Source organism: Arachis ipaensis, chromosome B09 (genome assembly GCF_000816755.2).
Source record: "Arachis ipaensis cultivar K30076 chromosome B09, Araip1.1, whole genome shotgun sequence".
Classification (NCBI taxonomy): Eukaryota; Viridiplantae; Streptophyta; class Magnoliopsida; order Fabales; family Fabaceae; genus Arachis; species Arachis ipaensis.
Window position 1 is genome coordinate 879107 of NC_029793.2, and position 15976 is coordinate 895082.

A 15976-nucleotide genomic window follows, 5' to 3' on the forward strand; every position below is an offset into this window, starting at 1 on the left:
ACCAGTAACCACCATGGATCTTCAAAACTGAAGCAGAAGAAACCAGCCGGAGAGAAGCACAATTACGAAAGTGCCCTTAAACCCCTGAAAACACAAAATCCTACTTATAACTGCTTCTCTCTTCAGCGTCACAGATTCGTCTTCAGCTTCTTCTTCTTCTTCTTCCCTCTCGCTAGGTATTATATTACTCTTCCAATCTCTCTCTTTTCCGAGATTCATAGCTATATTTTTCATTCTTTTTTACATTGAATTTATTTATGTTTTAATGTTTCTAATTTCTGCAGTTTTCGAATTCGTTCATGTAGTTCTTTCTTTTTACTTCATATTTTGGTGTTTATATGTTGACGCAAGCTGAAAAAACAAATTATTCGAAAAAGTTCATGACTTTTTAGTTTTTATTGATGCTGAATGCGGTGATGTTGTTGTTATTGCTATAAGATGAGTAGTATTGTTGGCTGATGTGCAATTCCCTCGTTTTGCATTGTGGTGTTGCTTGCTTGCTCTGTAATTGTTACTTAATTTTATCTAATTTGTTGTTGCTGGTAATTTTTATTGATGATCGAATGTGCTGTTGTTGGTAAATCTTCTCCTAAATATACAGAAAAGTAGGTTTTCAACAAAACTCTTTCTGGTTAAGTGTCAGCATATCTTTGTTTGTCACCATATCTATTAGAAGCTCAAACTCTATTTTCTATTTCTGCCATTACTGAACAATAAAGTGACCTCAGTTACAGCTACAGTTACTCTAACACTTCTGATTTTGTTAAGGTAATGGCGTTTTTGCAACGAATCCGAAACAACAAGCTCAAAACAGCTTTCACCCAATTAAAGAACCATAGATGTTACATGCGGCTTCCTCATTCTTCATCCATCAATTCCATTCCAAAACCAGGCACTCTTCGGATTCCGCAGCCCTATTGGGCATTCCATGACACACCTCCTCTCGTTTCTAGTAGCGTGAGGTTTTTTGCTGCTCCCATTCAGGTAAATTTTCAAGCATTTGTCTATGCTGGAGGTTATTGTCGAAGCTGTTTGTCTTGAATCTTAACTGTGATTGGAATTGGGTTGCTTTTATTAGTTTTGCTATCCATGGTGGGGCGTTTTTAGGTTGATTATTGACTTGTTTCATGGCTGATCAATGTGGGGGGATGTCATTTTTCTGCGTTGTACTTGTGGAGGGTTTTGAATTTTGGTAGCATAGCCGGTGGAGTGGGCATTAATGGTTAAATGGTAGTGGTCTTGGATTTGATGATGTCAGTTGATACATTTTGGGATTTCAGTTTCAGAGTAAGTGGAAGAAGGAAGAAGAGGACTCCATTGAAGGGCGACGATTGAATGACCAAATCAAAGCTCAATATGTTAGGCTTGTATTTGACGATGGTACAAATTTTCTCATGCTAATGAATGGGGATTTGGTTGTTTTATTTTGCTTTGTTATTATCATATTGGACAGCATTGCATATGTATGTTGACTTTCAAGTCTTGCCATCATTCATCTTTTCTTATTCTTAATTGCTTAAATTGAGGAATGTTGATTTATTTTTCATAATGGTTATGCTGCACTAGCTCATTACTATGGGGCTTGCAGTTTAGCCGTTTTGTTTTATCTTTTATGAATGGTATATGTTTTGGAGTCATGCACCCATGCTTAGATGATAGATATCCATGGATCTGCTGTGGATGGAAACATACCAATTAGATATATGTCTGCTTGAAAGATCATCTTTATTTTCTATTTATGACAATATGAAATTCACAGGGAATCATTCAATAATATCAAGGTTTGAAGCACTTGATCGTGCCAGGAAGCTCAAACTTGATTTGGTTGAGGTGATTATTTTTAGTTTATTATTTTCTTTTAGAGTCTTTTCCATTTAACTGATATTTCGATATACTTGCATAGTATAGGTGTTGAGTTGAAGTAGGTTACATAATTTGAATGAAAATGTTTACTGAAGGATTTATTGTTTTTCTGCTATCCTGGGGTCTTTCCAGTGATTATGTCATAATCTGGATTTTGGTAGAGTGTGATCATTTTCACCCCCCACCAACAGCATATCCTTGATATTTGGGGCATGTTGTGACCAGTAATAATTTATATACCCATGTGTCATATCTGTCAACTTTGACGCACTAACATTTTTATAGAAATATGAATTAAGAAAGTTACATGAATTACATGAGGTATGACATTTATTATATGAGTGCATGTATTACAGGTTCAGAGGAATGGTAATCCACCTGTTGTAAAAATAATGGACTACCACAAGGAAACATACAAGAAACAAGAAAAGGAAAAGGAGCGTGCTAAAAGCAAGGTGCATTATGCAATGGATTTATGTTTTCAATTTGCTTGTGTAGTTTCTGTAAATTGCTTTTGGTTGAAATTGGATATGAGATTTTTTATTTTCTTTTGGTCTTTTGAATTTTCGGTCATACACTAAAACATATGAATCTTTAATTAGCAAATTACTGGTGCTTGAGCTACACTGTACCGTGAAAATGTCAGCAATATGCTCATTCTGCTTTTAAGGCGTGCTTAATGAGTTGCCAAAGACAAATCTTTATGATATGCACTATTGTTAATCAGTTTTCTAACAAATGCAGTCTGAACTGACATTGCGAAAAGGAGAATGTAAGGAAGTGCGGTTTTCTGGAAAAACTGTAAGTGTTTTTTTTTCTCCACTTCATCCTTCCTTTTATTTTTTATTTATCCTTTACATATTTAAGCAAGCTTATTTCTTTCAAATCAAAATTATTTGCTGTAGGTCAAATCTGTTAAACATGTATTTTGACTATGTTCCCATTTATAGGCTTGCTGCAATCGGCTTTAAGGCATGCAAATAATCTAGATGGATACATATAATTTGTTTTTTGTGTTTGAGGGGGGTCAATTATTGGGTGTAAGCTTTTTGTATTCTGACTGTGTTCTTGTTGTATCCGGAAGTACAGAGCCTTGAAAAGGATTAAAGAAGTTTGATATTGAATTTTCTGTTGACATTTTCAGGAAATGAAAGACCTGAAGATGAAAGCAGATATGGTTAAAAAGTTGATGGAAAAGGGATATCGTGTGAAGGTACTCTCTTTTTTTCATATATGGAATATGCACTCTGGTTTTGGATTAGGTTACTGCTTAAGGCTTATGTTTAGGTTCTAGGTTTGAGAAATAATAAAAGAACAAAAAAGAGATAATCTAATAAGATCTTGCTCTTTATCACATCAAATATCACATTAGTCAGTTGCATTATGTATTGCTAGTTAAAGATGATGTGACAAAATAAATTTATGATACCTTTTTATTTGTCCATTTAAAACAGTGCAGGGCAACAGGCAGTGATACGCAGGAAACAACAGGAGCGTTATCCCGTCTAAATGCTCTGGTATGATGGTGCAGGCTTTATTCTGGGACTTCCAATCTGAATTATTTTTTTACAAGATACTATGTATATTTCTCTCCTATTTTTTTGTCCTTCCATTCTATATTCATAAATCATAACGATCTTTGCAGATAGAAGATGTCACTGTTGTGGAAAGTGGACCAAGTGTGGCAAAAAAAGATGTATTTATGATTGTTAGACATGCCAAATATGGGCCTAAAAAAGGTGGTGGTGCTCCACGAAAATTTCAAGATGCTTTGGAGATGGCTCTTAAGGCTCAGGAAGATAATGCGGAATCATTAACAACTAGTTCTAGTGATTCTATCGAACATGGGAAGCACAGTTCTACTAAATATGGGTTTGAAGCTGCAGAGGAGGTAGGAGGATCAGAGAAAAATAGCAGAGACCGGAATAATGCTTGTCCTTCTGATTACCAAAACATTACCACAAGTGATTCAGTGTCTCCGCCTGAGCCAGAAAATAGGTATAAGAGAGCTGACCGTAACAAGGTTCAATCTCATGCACAAGCACCTCCTGCTGCAACTGAGAATAGATACCAAAGAGCCGAGCCAAGAAACCGATACCAACAAACATCGTCGAATAATACAGGTTTCAACAATAGAGGTCCTGGAACAAGGGATGCAGCAAGGCCAAACAATCAATATATTCCTCCTGCAGGATCAAGATACTCAAGGCCTCCTAACACCAATCAAAGACCCGGTTTTGGCTTTTCTAATGCTCAAAGAGGCCCTGGAGAACAAGGTGGACAAGCAGGGATGCGTAGAAACATAGAAGGGAACCCTCAGGATTCTACTCAGAATTCGTTCGGTCGTGACTCCTGGTAAGGTGTTGGCATCTCATCTTATGCGTCAAACAGAGGAGTGTTGTATCAAAGTTATGGGCAAATGTGTTCCAAACCCAATGTCACTCACCTATTTAGAAACAAGAATGAAGCAATGGGTGTCCTTCCCCATACTCAGCTGAATTAAGCTGAGGCTTTTACAACATCTAGATTAGTAATTTTTGCTTGGAGGAGCACATTTTTTAATTTATGCTTAACTATAGAGATGGGGTGTTACTACTACCCCAGTGGAAATTTTGATACATGTATCCTGTTTTTCACCCACTAAGAACAGGCTATTGTTTGATGTGGCTTTGTCATTTTTCATTTCAGAGCCTACCAATAAGTTCAACTTTGAGATACTATATACTAATAATGTCATCTCAGTTCTTTAGTTTAATGGATGCTTTGATTGGGTTAATCTCTTAAAGAGTAACTCCTAAATTTATTACCTTTTGTATGAAGGATGAGGCAGAGTTTTGACTTTTGAGTGAGTGTAAGCAAAGCATTGAATTGGGTAGGAGAATTTATTATGGAGATAAAACTTAAAGAAGGATAATCCAGATTCCAGTGCATAAGCATTTTCTGTTAATGTAAGGTTTGGAGAAAGGTTGCTCCTAAAGTGACTAATACAAGTAGCTTAAATTATAAAAGAATTCAAATCAAGAATAAGTGTACTAAATCATGCCTTGATTTAGATAGATAATATTCTACTAAATAAAAAATGTAGTTTTTTAACGTAATTATAAAATGAAAGAAAGAAGAAAATCCTCTTTTATTAATTACCGTGACCTTTTTCTTTTTTTAATTATATTCTTTCTTAATTTGAATACAAATATTTTAACTATTATGATTCATGAGAAAAACCGCTTATTATTTTTTATGTGTGAGAGAGAAGTGTATAACAAGAAGCTGTGAGCATAGGTGTGAGCATAGGTGTGTTTCACATTGGATAGAAGGAAACAAATGGTAATAATAACTATCAATAGTCAATTCTGTTCCTCTCCTTCGGTCCTTCCTGCCCTTTTTCATGTCCTACTCATTCTTCCCTTTATATTAAATCATAAAATATTAATTCCTTGGTATTAATTATTAAAGTAATTTACATAAATAAATTAAATAAAAAATTATACAAATATTTTAAATTGAATTTAATTACGTGCATATCTTATTTGACATTTCATATAAATCGAATCAAATAAATTTAATTTACACTTTTTCAATGTAAATTGAATCAACATATATATGTTATAAAAATATTAAATCGAATCAAGTAATGTATATATGTTATAAGAGTAGTAAATTGAATTAACTTGATTGGATTTATTATTGTACAACACATATTGATAATAAGACCCAGTTTGAATAAATAATTTAAATAAATTTTTTTTAAAAAGAGTTTAAAATATAAGAACTTTTATTAATAACATCTTATAAATAAATTATTTTACTGTTTGAATTTTTAGTTCTAGAAATACTTATTTTAAAGTTATAGCATTGGGATAAATGACTCAAAAAATATAATTTTTTTACACAAAAGAATGAGTATTAAAATAACAATGATAACAAATACTTTTTAATATTGGATGTTGATTTTATATAATCTAATCACTAAGATTACTATCGATTAGACAATTGGTTCTTTTATTTACTCTTTTATTAGTTCTATTTTTCTAACACTTTCAGCATTCTAATTCATAGTAATCTTGATGGCAATGCCAACAAAATTATTGTGTAGTTAGTGTTTGATGTTTTATTAAGTATGATACGGTAGGTAAAAATAAAAAATAAATGTGAAATATGTCTCATGTATGTTTTTTATAACAATTATAAAAAAAAATAGCAAGTTATATAAAAATAAAATGAAAAAAATAGAAAATTAAAACTGAAATGTTAAATACAAATTTAATAATAAAAATATAGTGGTAGAATAATAAAAAAATGCATGGAAGTGACATATGCAACATATGGATCAGATAAAATATTGTGTAAAAATTATGATGGAGACACGTAAAAAAAATTAAAACTGAAATGTTAAATACAAATTTAATAATAAAAATATAGTGGTAGAATAATAAAAAAATGCATGGAAGTGACATATGCAACATATGGATCAGATAAAATATTGTGTAAAAATTATGATGGAGGGTTAGTACTTCCAGTAGATGAAACATTGCATAAAAATAGTGATGGAAGACCATTACTTACTGCGGATAAAACCGAAAATGATAGTAGAAGTCAGTACTTCTACCAGATGAAATATTGCGTGAAAATAGTACAATGGTCTTTTTTATTTTGAAGTCAAAATTTTTTGAATGGGAGTGATAAAATAACTTTTGAGAAGAAGAGAAGTCATATTTTTTTTACTACTTTAAAAGCTCTAAATTAATTTCTCATAAAACTAAAAGTATTTCTCAAAAATGGTACTAAACACGAATAATATAAGAAAATAGCTTTTACTACTTTTTAAACTAATTCTAAATTTATTATTACATAAAATCTAACTTTTGTATTTTAGTTCAAATTTTAAAAATTTTATATTTTTACAAACTTATAAATTTAAAATGAAACAAAAAATTATTTCTAAAAATTTATTAAAAATCTTTCTTTAATTCATTAGCATTTAAAAAATCATTATCAAAATTTTTAATGTTAAAAAAATTATTATAAAATATAGTCCTCCAAAATAATATATGAGTTAAAGCTTAATTTTTTTTAGAATCAAACGAATTAAAATTTAGAGTTATTTAACTTATATGGTACCTTAAAAAACTATACTTTATAAAAACATCATTGTTACCATAATGACCGTAACATAATCATAATAAAATGATTCATATATATAATTGTCGGTTTGAGAGGATCCAAAGAATTCACATACTCCTTGTTTTCAGTGTTGCTCCATCAAACTCCATGGTTCTGCGTTCTTTAAGGAAACCCACTGTTGAATTTGAACAGGTAAAACATCGTTGTTATCTCTATGTAGAACACTATCACCAATATGTCTCAGATCACAACATCATCATCATCATCATCATCATCATCATCATCATTATCATTTTTTGTCAGCAACAACAACAACAACAATCATACTAATAAGAAGAGTTGTTTCACAACAACACTTGTTAGCAGCAGCAGCATCTCCTATTTATGCAACGATTTGCTCTCAGAGATCTTCACAAGGCTCCCTTTTCGATCAACAACGATATGCAAATGCGTCTCAAAGAGCTGGCTCGAATTGATTTCAACTTCTCACTTCATTTGCCAGTTCATGGGGACACAACATAAGTTCTATGGTGCTAGCTTGGTTTTTCTATCACCACATCAACTCATGCTAACTTTCCCTCCAGACCCTTACGATGATGATGATTTAGAACATGATCATCAGAACAAAAGGATTGTAATTTCCCCTGAGGTTTTCATCAAAGGGACAGTGTGTGGTTGTTCCATGAATGTTTTCTTGTGTAGTGACAACAGGTACACAAGTGGCTATGGTTATTTCCTCCATGACCCCATTAACAAGGAATCATTCAAGCTCCCTTCGCTCGAGGTGAAGAAGGAGTGTCTTCATGCTATTGGCTTTACATGTGATCCATTTTATTGCAACGAGGATTCAAGGAGAAACTATCTTGATCCTAAGAAGTGTTTCAGGGTGGTAAGAATCAAGTCCTTCATTGTAAGACACTATGAATTCGAGGTTGATGTTTGGTCCTCAGAGACAGGAAACTGGAGACAAAAGACTGTGATATTAGACGATGGTTTTGCTTTTGCTCCTCATTGGTCAATGAGTTTTGCATATGAAGGAGGATTGTATTTCATGGGTAGGACTAGTATATTTGTTTACGATCCTTATCATCTCAGTGGTGAGACACTTGATTACCCTATTGATTCTGACCCAATGAACATTATGAGCTTTGGTTTTCTTGGATCTTCTTGTGGAGACTTGAGGATTGCTGATATTGGACACAATGATATTAAGGTTTGGGAGTTGGTTTCGAATGATTGGGAATTAGTACACCATGTTGATTTCTCAGGACATTTGCCAAATGAGTTTTGTGCTGATTACTATAAGCGTGTGGGGGGTTTTCACCCACATGAATGGGAGACTGTGTACTTGTATTCTTTTAATGAAGGGATTTATGTTGCAAATCTTCAGACAAAGAAATTTACCTATATCCCTGGATATCAGAAATGTGATTTGAGTCCATTTCATTTGGAGTTGCCATTGTGGTCATCATCACCGGAGGAGTGATTCAGATTTCAGAACTTTTTCTTTTAGTCATAGTTTGTTACTTGGTAGATTTTATGTCTTGAATAATTTGATTGTACTTTACTGTAGATTTATATCTTGTGATAGTTTCGCGCAGTTTTAGTAGTTCTTCTGCTTCCAGGATAAATTCTTCCTGCTTCATAAAAAGAACTAGCGGGTTGATGGATCATTACCCTAATGATATAACAAAATACTGGTTTCCTCTCTGCCGCACGATAAGGCGAGAGAGAGGAAAAAGATAGAATCGAACAACCGTACAGGCATCTTTTGCGGATTGCATACGACTCTACTATGGAATTGATTTAGACCTTCCATCAAAGAAATAGAACATATACTAGGTCTATCAGACCCAGATCAGCATCAGTAGTTCTCTTTTAGTCATAGTTTGTTACTTGGTAGATTTTATGTCTTGAATAATTTGATTGTATTTTACTGTAGATTTATATGTATTATTATATGATACAATGGAGTAAACAAATGATGAGAAAGGACCAAATCTTATTGAGTTGTATTCGGTCTACTTATTTTTTTTTTGTAGAGAAGAGTACATTAAACATAAGATTAGGTGACTACTTAATTAAGATTTATTGAGGGACAAATGATAAATAATTATTAGATATTTCCATTTCATATTAAGTGTCTCATTTTAATTTTACACAAGTATCAAGACAATCATTGTATTTAATTGAAAATATAAACAATCAAAAGAGAAAGACAAAATTATCCTAAATTCTATCTTCTAAATTTTCCTTTCTATTTAATAATAGAAGATATAATATATAAAGATTAATTGATGACTTCTTGAAGTTAGAAAATGATACTTTATTTGTAACAAAACTAAAAATGAAAAGAAATTGAAGGAATAGATCACAAGTGATTTTTTTTAATAAGTGCTTTTGGAATCATACATTAAAAAGAAAACTTGATTTTGTCATCGATATTTATTTCGGAGATAATAAGATGAGGTCTCTTAAATGTGGTCTTCTAGAAACCAAAATACCAAAGGGAAGGTATTCCAGACCCCTAGTCCAAGTGAAGAGTGAGGCAAGTCACTAACAGTTGAGGAATAATTCCGAGGCTCTAATGTTTTTGTGCCCATATGTCACCTTTTTTTCTATTGGACAAATTGATTATCGACCGTCGCCACCTTAACTTTATGCGAGTGATCTCGGAATGATTCTGAGGCTCTAAACCTTTTTTCCTATTGGACAAGTTGATTATCGGTCGTCGCCACCTTAACTTTATGCGAGTAATCTCGGAAGTATCACCAGTCGCCGCCTTAACTTTATGAGAGTGATATCGAAAGAAAACCCGTACCGTGAGATTAAATGTGAAGAGTGTGTGAGTTTGTTGTGTGGTACTTAGGATAGAGGGTTGTTCAATTCATCTGACAAAAAAAAAATTGCAAGTGCTACGTTTCATGGTAATTTCAGTTCCAGGTTTTGGCCCATGTCCAAGGTCCCATGTGCTCTATTTCATCCAACTTGTGATTCCAGATTTACCTTGAACTATCATGTTTCCACAAAGGGGTAAACATGGGATAGACAGCAGAAAATACTAGAGACAAAAATTGAGTTATTCTTATTTTAAAATACATAGTATACCAAAAGACACTTTGAAAGCTTAAACTATGACCCTATGACTATGAGGCATAAATGCTTCACCCCTTCATTTCCTTGACTTTCATCACCTTGTAACTTTATGCGAGTGATCTCGGGGAATACTGCGGCATGAGATTAGTACTTGCAGAAAGATAAAGGCTAAAAACTACTAGATACAAATGAAGACATATTTAAGATATTTTTGTCCTTGGCACTTTAGAGAAATATCTTCACACGTCACCACGAATGACAAGCAGCATATGAATGGCATTCAAGAACCATCTAAAATTATACAATAGAGAGGCTGGTAAATGTTGAGAGATGGTTATGAAACTAGACAATTTTTGTTCTCAAGTTTCCTTAATTCGTGCCTTCTTGAAACTTCATGCAAGTGATCCCCACAATCGAGTTCACGCCGTCTTGAGACGTCATGCCGGCAATCTCGAAGGAAATTCCGTAACCCGTAACATAAGATTAAACCTGCAACCTATTTAAACCTGCAACCTAACTAGTGTTCGCCAACAGATTTTGGCCAAAATTATCACACACACTCGTATAGTTTAATTTTGATGCACTATCAAAAATAAAAAGTTTGAACAGGTGTTCAAGTTTGTCTTGCCAAATCATTTGAAGTGTTTTGAGTGAATCACCCAATACCTTAAAAATCTTACCAATAGAAATATGTGGTTGAATGGCAATGTAAGACTCGTACACTGAACTCATCAAAATTAAGTTCAAAATGAAAAGAAAAATGACATATTAAATTCTGATATTACTTTATGTTCTGTCCTTAGAATAGAGCCTCTAAATGCTTGAGGTATTTTTACATGCCACCACAGGTAAAAAGGAAATATCCTAATAACACTCTAAAGCTTAACTAAGAATGCACATCAATCAATGAACTGAGAGATGTTTGTAACTTAAATATTCAGCCACCATGTTTCCTTAATTCTTGCAGTCTTGTAAGTTCATGGGGATGATTTCAGAGGAAATTCCAAGTTGCTTTAAAAAAATATATATACCTAAGCTCATTTGTTAGATGAAACAGGCAGGCGACACATCTAATGAGAATGTTTATTAACATCACATAGATAGACACACCATGAGATAATGTGAATTATTACAACTATAGGTACATCAACAGAACTAAATATATAGTTTAATATTATTCGCAAAAGTGTTTTATCTTGGTGTCAAAATTGTGCACCAACAATGGAACTGTATAATTAACAAGCCACAATAAGATGATGACTATTATCAAGAGTAGGTAAAGTACCATTAAAATTTATAGGCATAAAACTCCAGGTATATTACATAATTCTGACGACCTTAAAAACAGATTTCTTGCCCAATCCCAAAATATATTCAAGATTAATGAATGATTATATTATACATTTCTTTAATTTGTAATTTCAATGTAAGATTCCAAACAAGGAAGACAAAAGAAAGATAACATTTCCCATTAAAAAGGTGAAAAAAGATCTTATAAATGCTAAGAAATTTCCTCTAACACTCTTCCATTCATTTCGATATACCATATACTTTTGTTAACAAATTTATTTGACCCTATATATCATTGAGGAAAACAAAACAAAGAAGAGATTATCATCACAGCAATATGAACCTGATTCTGGAGTAGCGCCATATAGGGGAACTAATCGTAGTTATCATCATCAGAACCCTTCTTCTTAGGCTTGCGATATGTTTCCTCAATTTACTTTGCCTTGTGCAAGGTAGTGTCAATTAGCTTGGTAATGTTAGAAACTTGATAATTTTGAGCCACATAAATGCCACAGACTGTCCCTGCTATGAATGAGAAGCAACTCCTTATTATACCCATCAGTACCGGCTCGAGCGATTTCCTACTGTTTAAATATCCAATATCTGCAAGAATCACTGCCAGACATCGCCATATCAGATACAATGTCCAAAATAGACTCATTTTTGTTTTTCCAAAGTACATTTACACTAATAAAGCATACAATTTAATTCAGAAAAGAATCCCAAAATCTTTACAAAAAAAATAAAGCCGTCGATTGCAACTCATGACACCATCTGAATTTTACCTAAGGTTCAAATCCTGAAGTTGCTTGGTGAGATTTTCACCTTATAATCACCTATTACCCCAAAATTTCATGATCATCTTTTCAAACCAAGGTAATAATATTTATTTTTTTTAAAAATAAAATGTATTTAGGCAATGTCTATACTATATACACCAAATCACAAATATAATGTCCAGAATCTTAACCCTGTGTAAAACAGAATACAGAAGAGATGCTCTTTGAATCCCTATCTTCCCAAATAACCCTTCCATTTGCATAAATTGAAATGATTTATCAAGCATGAAAAGTATGAAATTCGACTGTACTAGAACATCTTTTTCTTTTCAACTTTCACTCAATCCCAAAAATAAGAAAAATTATACTATACAATGACTGAAAAAACAAAACAAGGAACAAAGAAAAAACCGTACCATAGCTGAGGATATTGAGTTGAATTTGAAAACTTGGGCGAAATTCCGAAACCCTAAACGCGATGAAGGGAAGAAAGACAGTGACGGAAAACTTATGCACCGCCCTGTGAATCTGTGAGTGAATCTCTGATTTGATTTTCAACTTGTTTCGAAACGCACCATTTGAATCGTGTAACAGTCAAAGGTCAAAACTATTTTTGCTTGCGGCGCACGTGACCAAGTTTGGTTCATGGTGTGCCAACTTATCAGGGGTGCATTATAATACCTTCTTTCTGCTTGACCATCCATACTCCATCAGCGTCAAGATCACTTTTTCTTTTATTTATTTATTTGTTTTTTTATGAATTATATCTTTAATTATGGAAATACAATATATTTTATGATTAGTGGTTCATATTGCGACTTATTTTATTATAGTAAAAATCCAAGTGCAATCAACTTTTTGATAGTTAAAAGTCATTAAATAATTAAGAGTCGATAAAGACGTCTAAAACGTCTTTTTTTTAAAGATGTTTTCTAATAATTAAAATTTAACATATATAATCGATTAAATCATAAGTAAAGGACTAGAATTTAAGATTTTTAATATATAATAATAATAATAATAATAATAATAATAATAATAATAAGAGTATTTTAGTCATTTTCTATAAAAAATAATATTAATTTAGACCAGTTCAAGACTTGATTCACTATTTTTCGGTCAAATTAATTTGACTGGCCTAATTTTAATAAAAATAATACGATTTAATTGATTATATGTATTAAATTTTAATCATTAAAAAATATTTTAAAAAAATACATTTTAAACATTATTATCTGAGTGACTCCCTAAATAATTTGATTGATTTAACTAAATTTTCAAACTGTTAGTTATTAACTTTACTAAAATTTTCTATATATAAGTTTCCACCTTTAATTATTCTATGCCAATGAATACCTGAGCTCTTTAGAAAATTCTAATTGTCAACCGATTAAATAATAATCACAAAATTAACTAGACATCGTAACTTAACTTTTAACTTAAGAGTGCGTTTGTTTTTAGGGACAGAACATTAAAATACAAAATTGTGTTTGACAGATAAGACATGGATAGAGACATTATGTCTGAGGACACTGAAGTAGTGTATTTTGTGTCCATTCTGATAGGAAGGACACAAAAATACTAACAAAGAACACAACTTTTTTTTTTCTTTCATTATTCTTGTTAATTTTTTATAATTATATTTTTTTATTATTATATTTTTCTTCTCAAATTTATTAAATGAAACAAAAAATAAAAATAAATTGTATTTTTATAATTTGTTCTAGTTTATCACCAAATAAAATACAAGAACACAAAATTTTGTATTTCTATCTTTTGTGTCTTGTTTTCAATGTCTTGTCTTGTCCATTTCTCAGAAACAAACACAGCATAAGATTATTGGTTTATAATTCTTAAACCAAACTTAAAAATTAAAATATATAAAATGTACAATTCTCAATTGAACAAAAAAAAAGTAAATGAATATACACCTACAATAGTACAAAAGAAGAAAACAAAATGAAACTAAAACCTAGATAAGAAATTAAAAATTAATGAACTACACCATCACCCAACTTCACTCCACGGTAATAATCCTTGCATTCAAACATATGTGGGAAAGAAGCAGCAAAATGTTCTTTGGAGTTCCCATTACACTGATGTTGAGGTGGAAAATGGTAACAAGGCTCAGGTGACAAGTCCCTAAGACAAGGTGGAAAATGTGTTTCATTACTTACCAGCCCATAAAGTAACCAAGGCTTCAAACCCCCAAAACCTTGAGCCACATACCCAAAAGTAGACAATGAAGAAGTCACCAACACATCACATAAACTTAGTAGATACATATCCACCAATGCCTTTATGTTATGCACATTATCTTTAAACTTTTGCTTTTCTTCATGACTTGGTTGATAAACTCTTATTACTTCTCCGGTAATAGTTGGTCCTTTAAGGTACATACTTCTCAAATTTTCACCATATTCTGGATACAAAGATGCCACAACAACAGCCTTTAGAGTATGGTTGTTTCTCCCCACTTTTGAAGCCGTCGTGCCGGCCGGATTTTGCGTATCGACTTCTGGAAGTATCTTATTACTTGTAGCACAGCTTAAAAGCAAGTCCATAACTGCTTGTTGAGGAGTGAAAGTGGGTCTAAACACTCTTATCTACAAATATTTTATCAACAACATGTAAATATTTTTATAGTCTTAAAAAGTTTTTTTTTTTTATACTTTTAATAACAAAATTTTTTAAATCCGTCACTGCTTACCTGCAGTCCAATCCTCTCGTCTGCTTTCGCCAAGTATGTATCATAGAATTTACTAATTTGTCCCCACGCTTCATTCGAAGGGTGGAAAAGGTACCGGCCGACGTGGTGGAAAACGGCATCCTTTTCCGGGAACATCTTGTTCATATCATGACTAAAAGATGGAGTCATGAACAGAGAAGGCACAAAGTACTGATCTGATTGAACAATCAAGACATTAACTTTCTTGAGAGCTTCTTGATTATGATCACAATGAAAAAACATTTCAGGATCTTCTTTTGTATGTTGTAGATTAATAAACAGAACAGAAGGCAATAACAATTGATCCAATGTCAAGTTTCTAGCTTTGTCCACCTTAGCTAACACTATACTTTGATATGTCTCAACATTCTCATGGTTCCAAAAGGGTGAATTCATAGGCAAAATCCAAGTTGACCCATGAAATGGTTCACAGAATAGGCCATGCATGTCTGCTTCAAATCTTACTAACAGAACTCTGTCTGTGAGGACGGCGAAGAGGAAGGCGGCGGCGATGCTAATCATTCGATTTCCCAGTCCATTTACAGGTGTCCATACAAGATATTTGCACTTTGCAGCATCAACATTATCATTGTGATGATGATAATGATGATGTGTTTTAGAACTTGGGGTTGTTATTTTTTGCATGGCTATTTTATAAGCTCTAGAGTTTGGTCCACATCTTTTGTGAAATTCTTCATAGTTTCTGAGTTTAGATATCAAATATGGAGATGGCTTGTGATTAGAAGGTTTGCGGTATAAATGGGATTGATACCTGCTTAGGCATGTTGATTCATCAAATCCAGAAGGTAAAAGTCCATCAAGAAATTTGTCATGTGTGGTTGAATTTTTTGAATCATTTGTTGAAAGTTTTTGTGTGTTATTTTTTGGCCCTGAAAAATTAGAGAACAATAGTATCATGTATAAGTATAAGAAGTATTTAGACATTATTTGTAACACTTCTTAAAAATGATTTATTATTAGAAGTAATGAATAAAATAATAAATTATGAGTTTTAATTTAAAATAAAGAATTAAAATTTGTTTAATTAATAACGAGTGTAATATTTTTTATTTAATAAAAAAAATTAAGAATAAGGATT

At 32.3% G+C, this 15976-nt stretch overlaps 3 protein-coding genes and 1 pseudogene across 3 annotated transcripts in view; 2 read left to right on the plus strand and 2 right to left on the minus strand.

The window, feature by feature from the left end:
- LOC107618971 (translation initiation factor IF3-1, mitochondrial) lies at positions 1–4618 on the plus strand. The gene is made up of 9 exons (XM_016321166.2): positions 1–176; positions 769–984; positions 1281–1380; positions 1760–1830; positions 2220–2318; positions 2608–2664; positions 3008–3076; positions 3318–3380; positions 3509–4618. The coding sequence occupies exons 2-9, from the start codon at positions 772–774 to the stop codon at positions 4220–4222; spliced, it is 1386 nt and encodes a 461-aa protein (XP_016176652.1). The 5' UTR covers positions 1–176; positions 769–771; the 3' UTR covers positions 4223–4618.
- Positions 7490–8470, plus strand: LOC107614701. The gene has a single exon (XM_016316844.1). The coding sequence runs from the start codon at positions 7490–7492 to the stop codon at positions 8468–8470; it is 981 nt and encodes a 326-aa protein (XP_016172330.1).
- Positions 11689–15761, minus strand: LOC107617199 (annotated as a pseudogene).
- The window catches only part of LOC107617191 (probable fucosyltransferase 8), a 3788-nt gene continuing 1795 nt past the window's right edge, over positions 13984–15976 (minus strand). Inside the window, exons 4-5 of the mRNA XM_016318955.2 lie at positions 14860–15767; positions 13984–14755 (exon numbers count right to left, since the gene is read on the minus strand). Coding sequence (XP_016174441.1) covers positions 14141–14755; positions 14860–15767 — 1523 coding nt within the window. The 3' untranslated portion in view covers positions 13984–14140. The remainder of the gene's footprint in view (positions 14756–14859; positions 15768–15976) is intronic.

Excerpts from the sequence above, each read along its gene's own strand:
- LOC107614701 (XM_016316844.1), top strand. The coding sequence starts at position 7,490 with ATGGGGACACAACATAAGTTCTATGGTGCTAGCTTGGTTTTTCTATCA.
- LOC107618971 (XM_016321166.2), top strand. The coding sequence starts at position 772 with ATGGCGTTTTTGCAACGAATCCGAAACAACAAGCTCAAAACAGCTTTC. Across the intron at positions 2,665-3,007 it reads TGCGGTTTTCTGGAAAAACT|GAAATGAAAGACCTGAAGAT; the intron begins GTAAGTGTTTTT and ends TGACATTTTCAG. Across the intron at positions 3,077-3,317 it reads AAAAGGGATATCGTGTGAAG|TGCAGGGCAACAGGCAGTGA; the intron begins GTACTCTCTTTT and ends CATTTAAAACAG.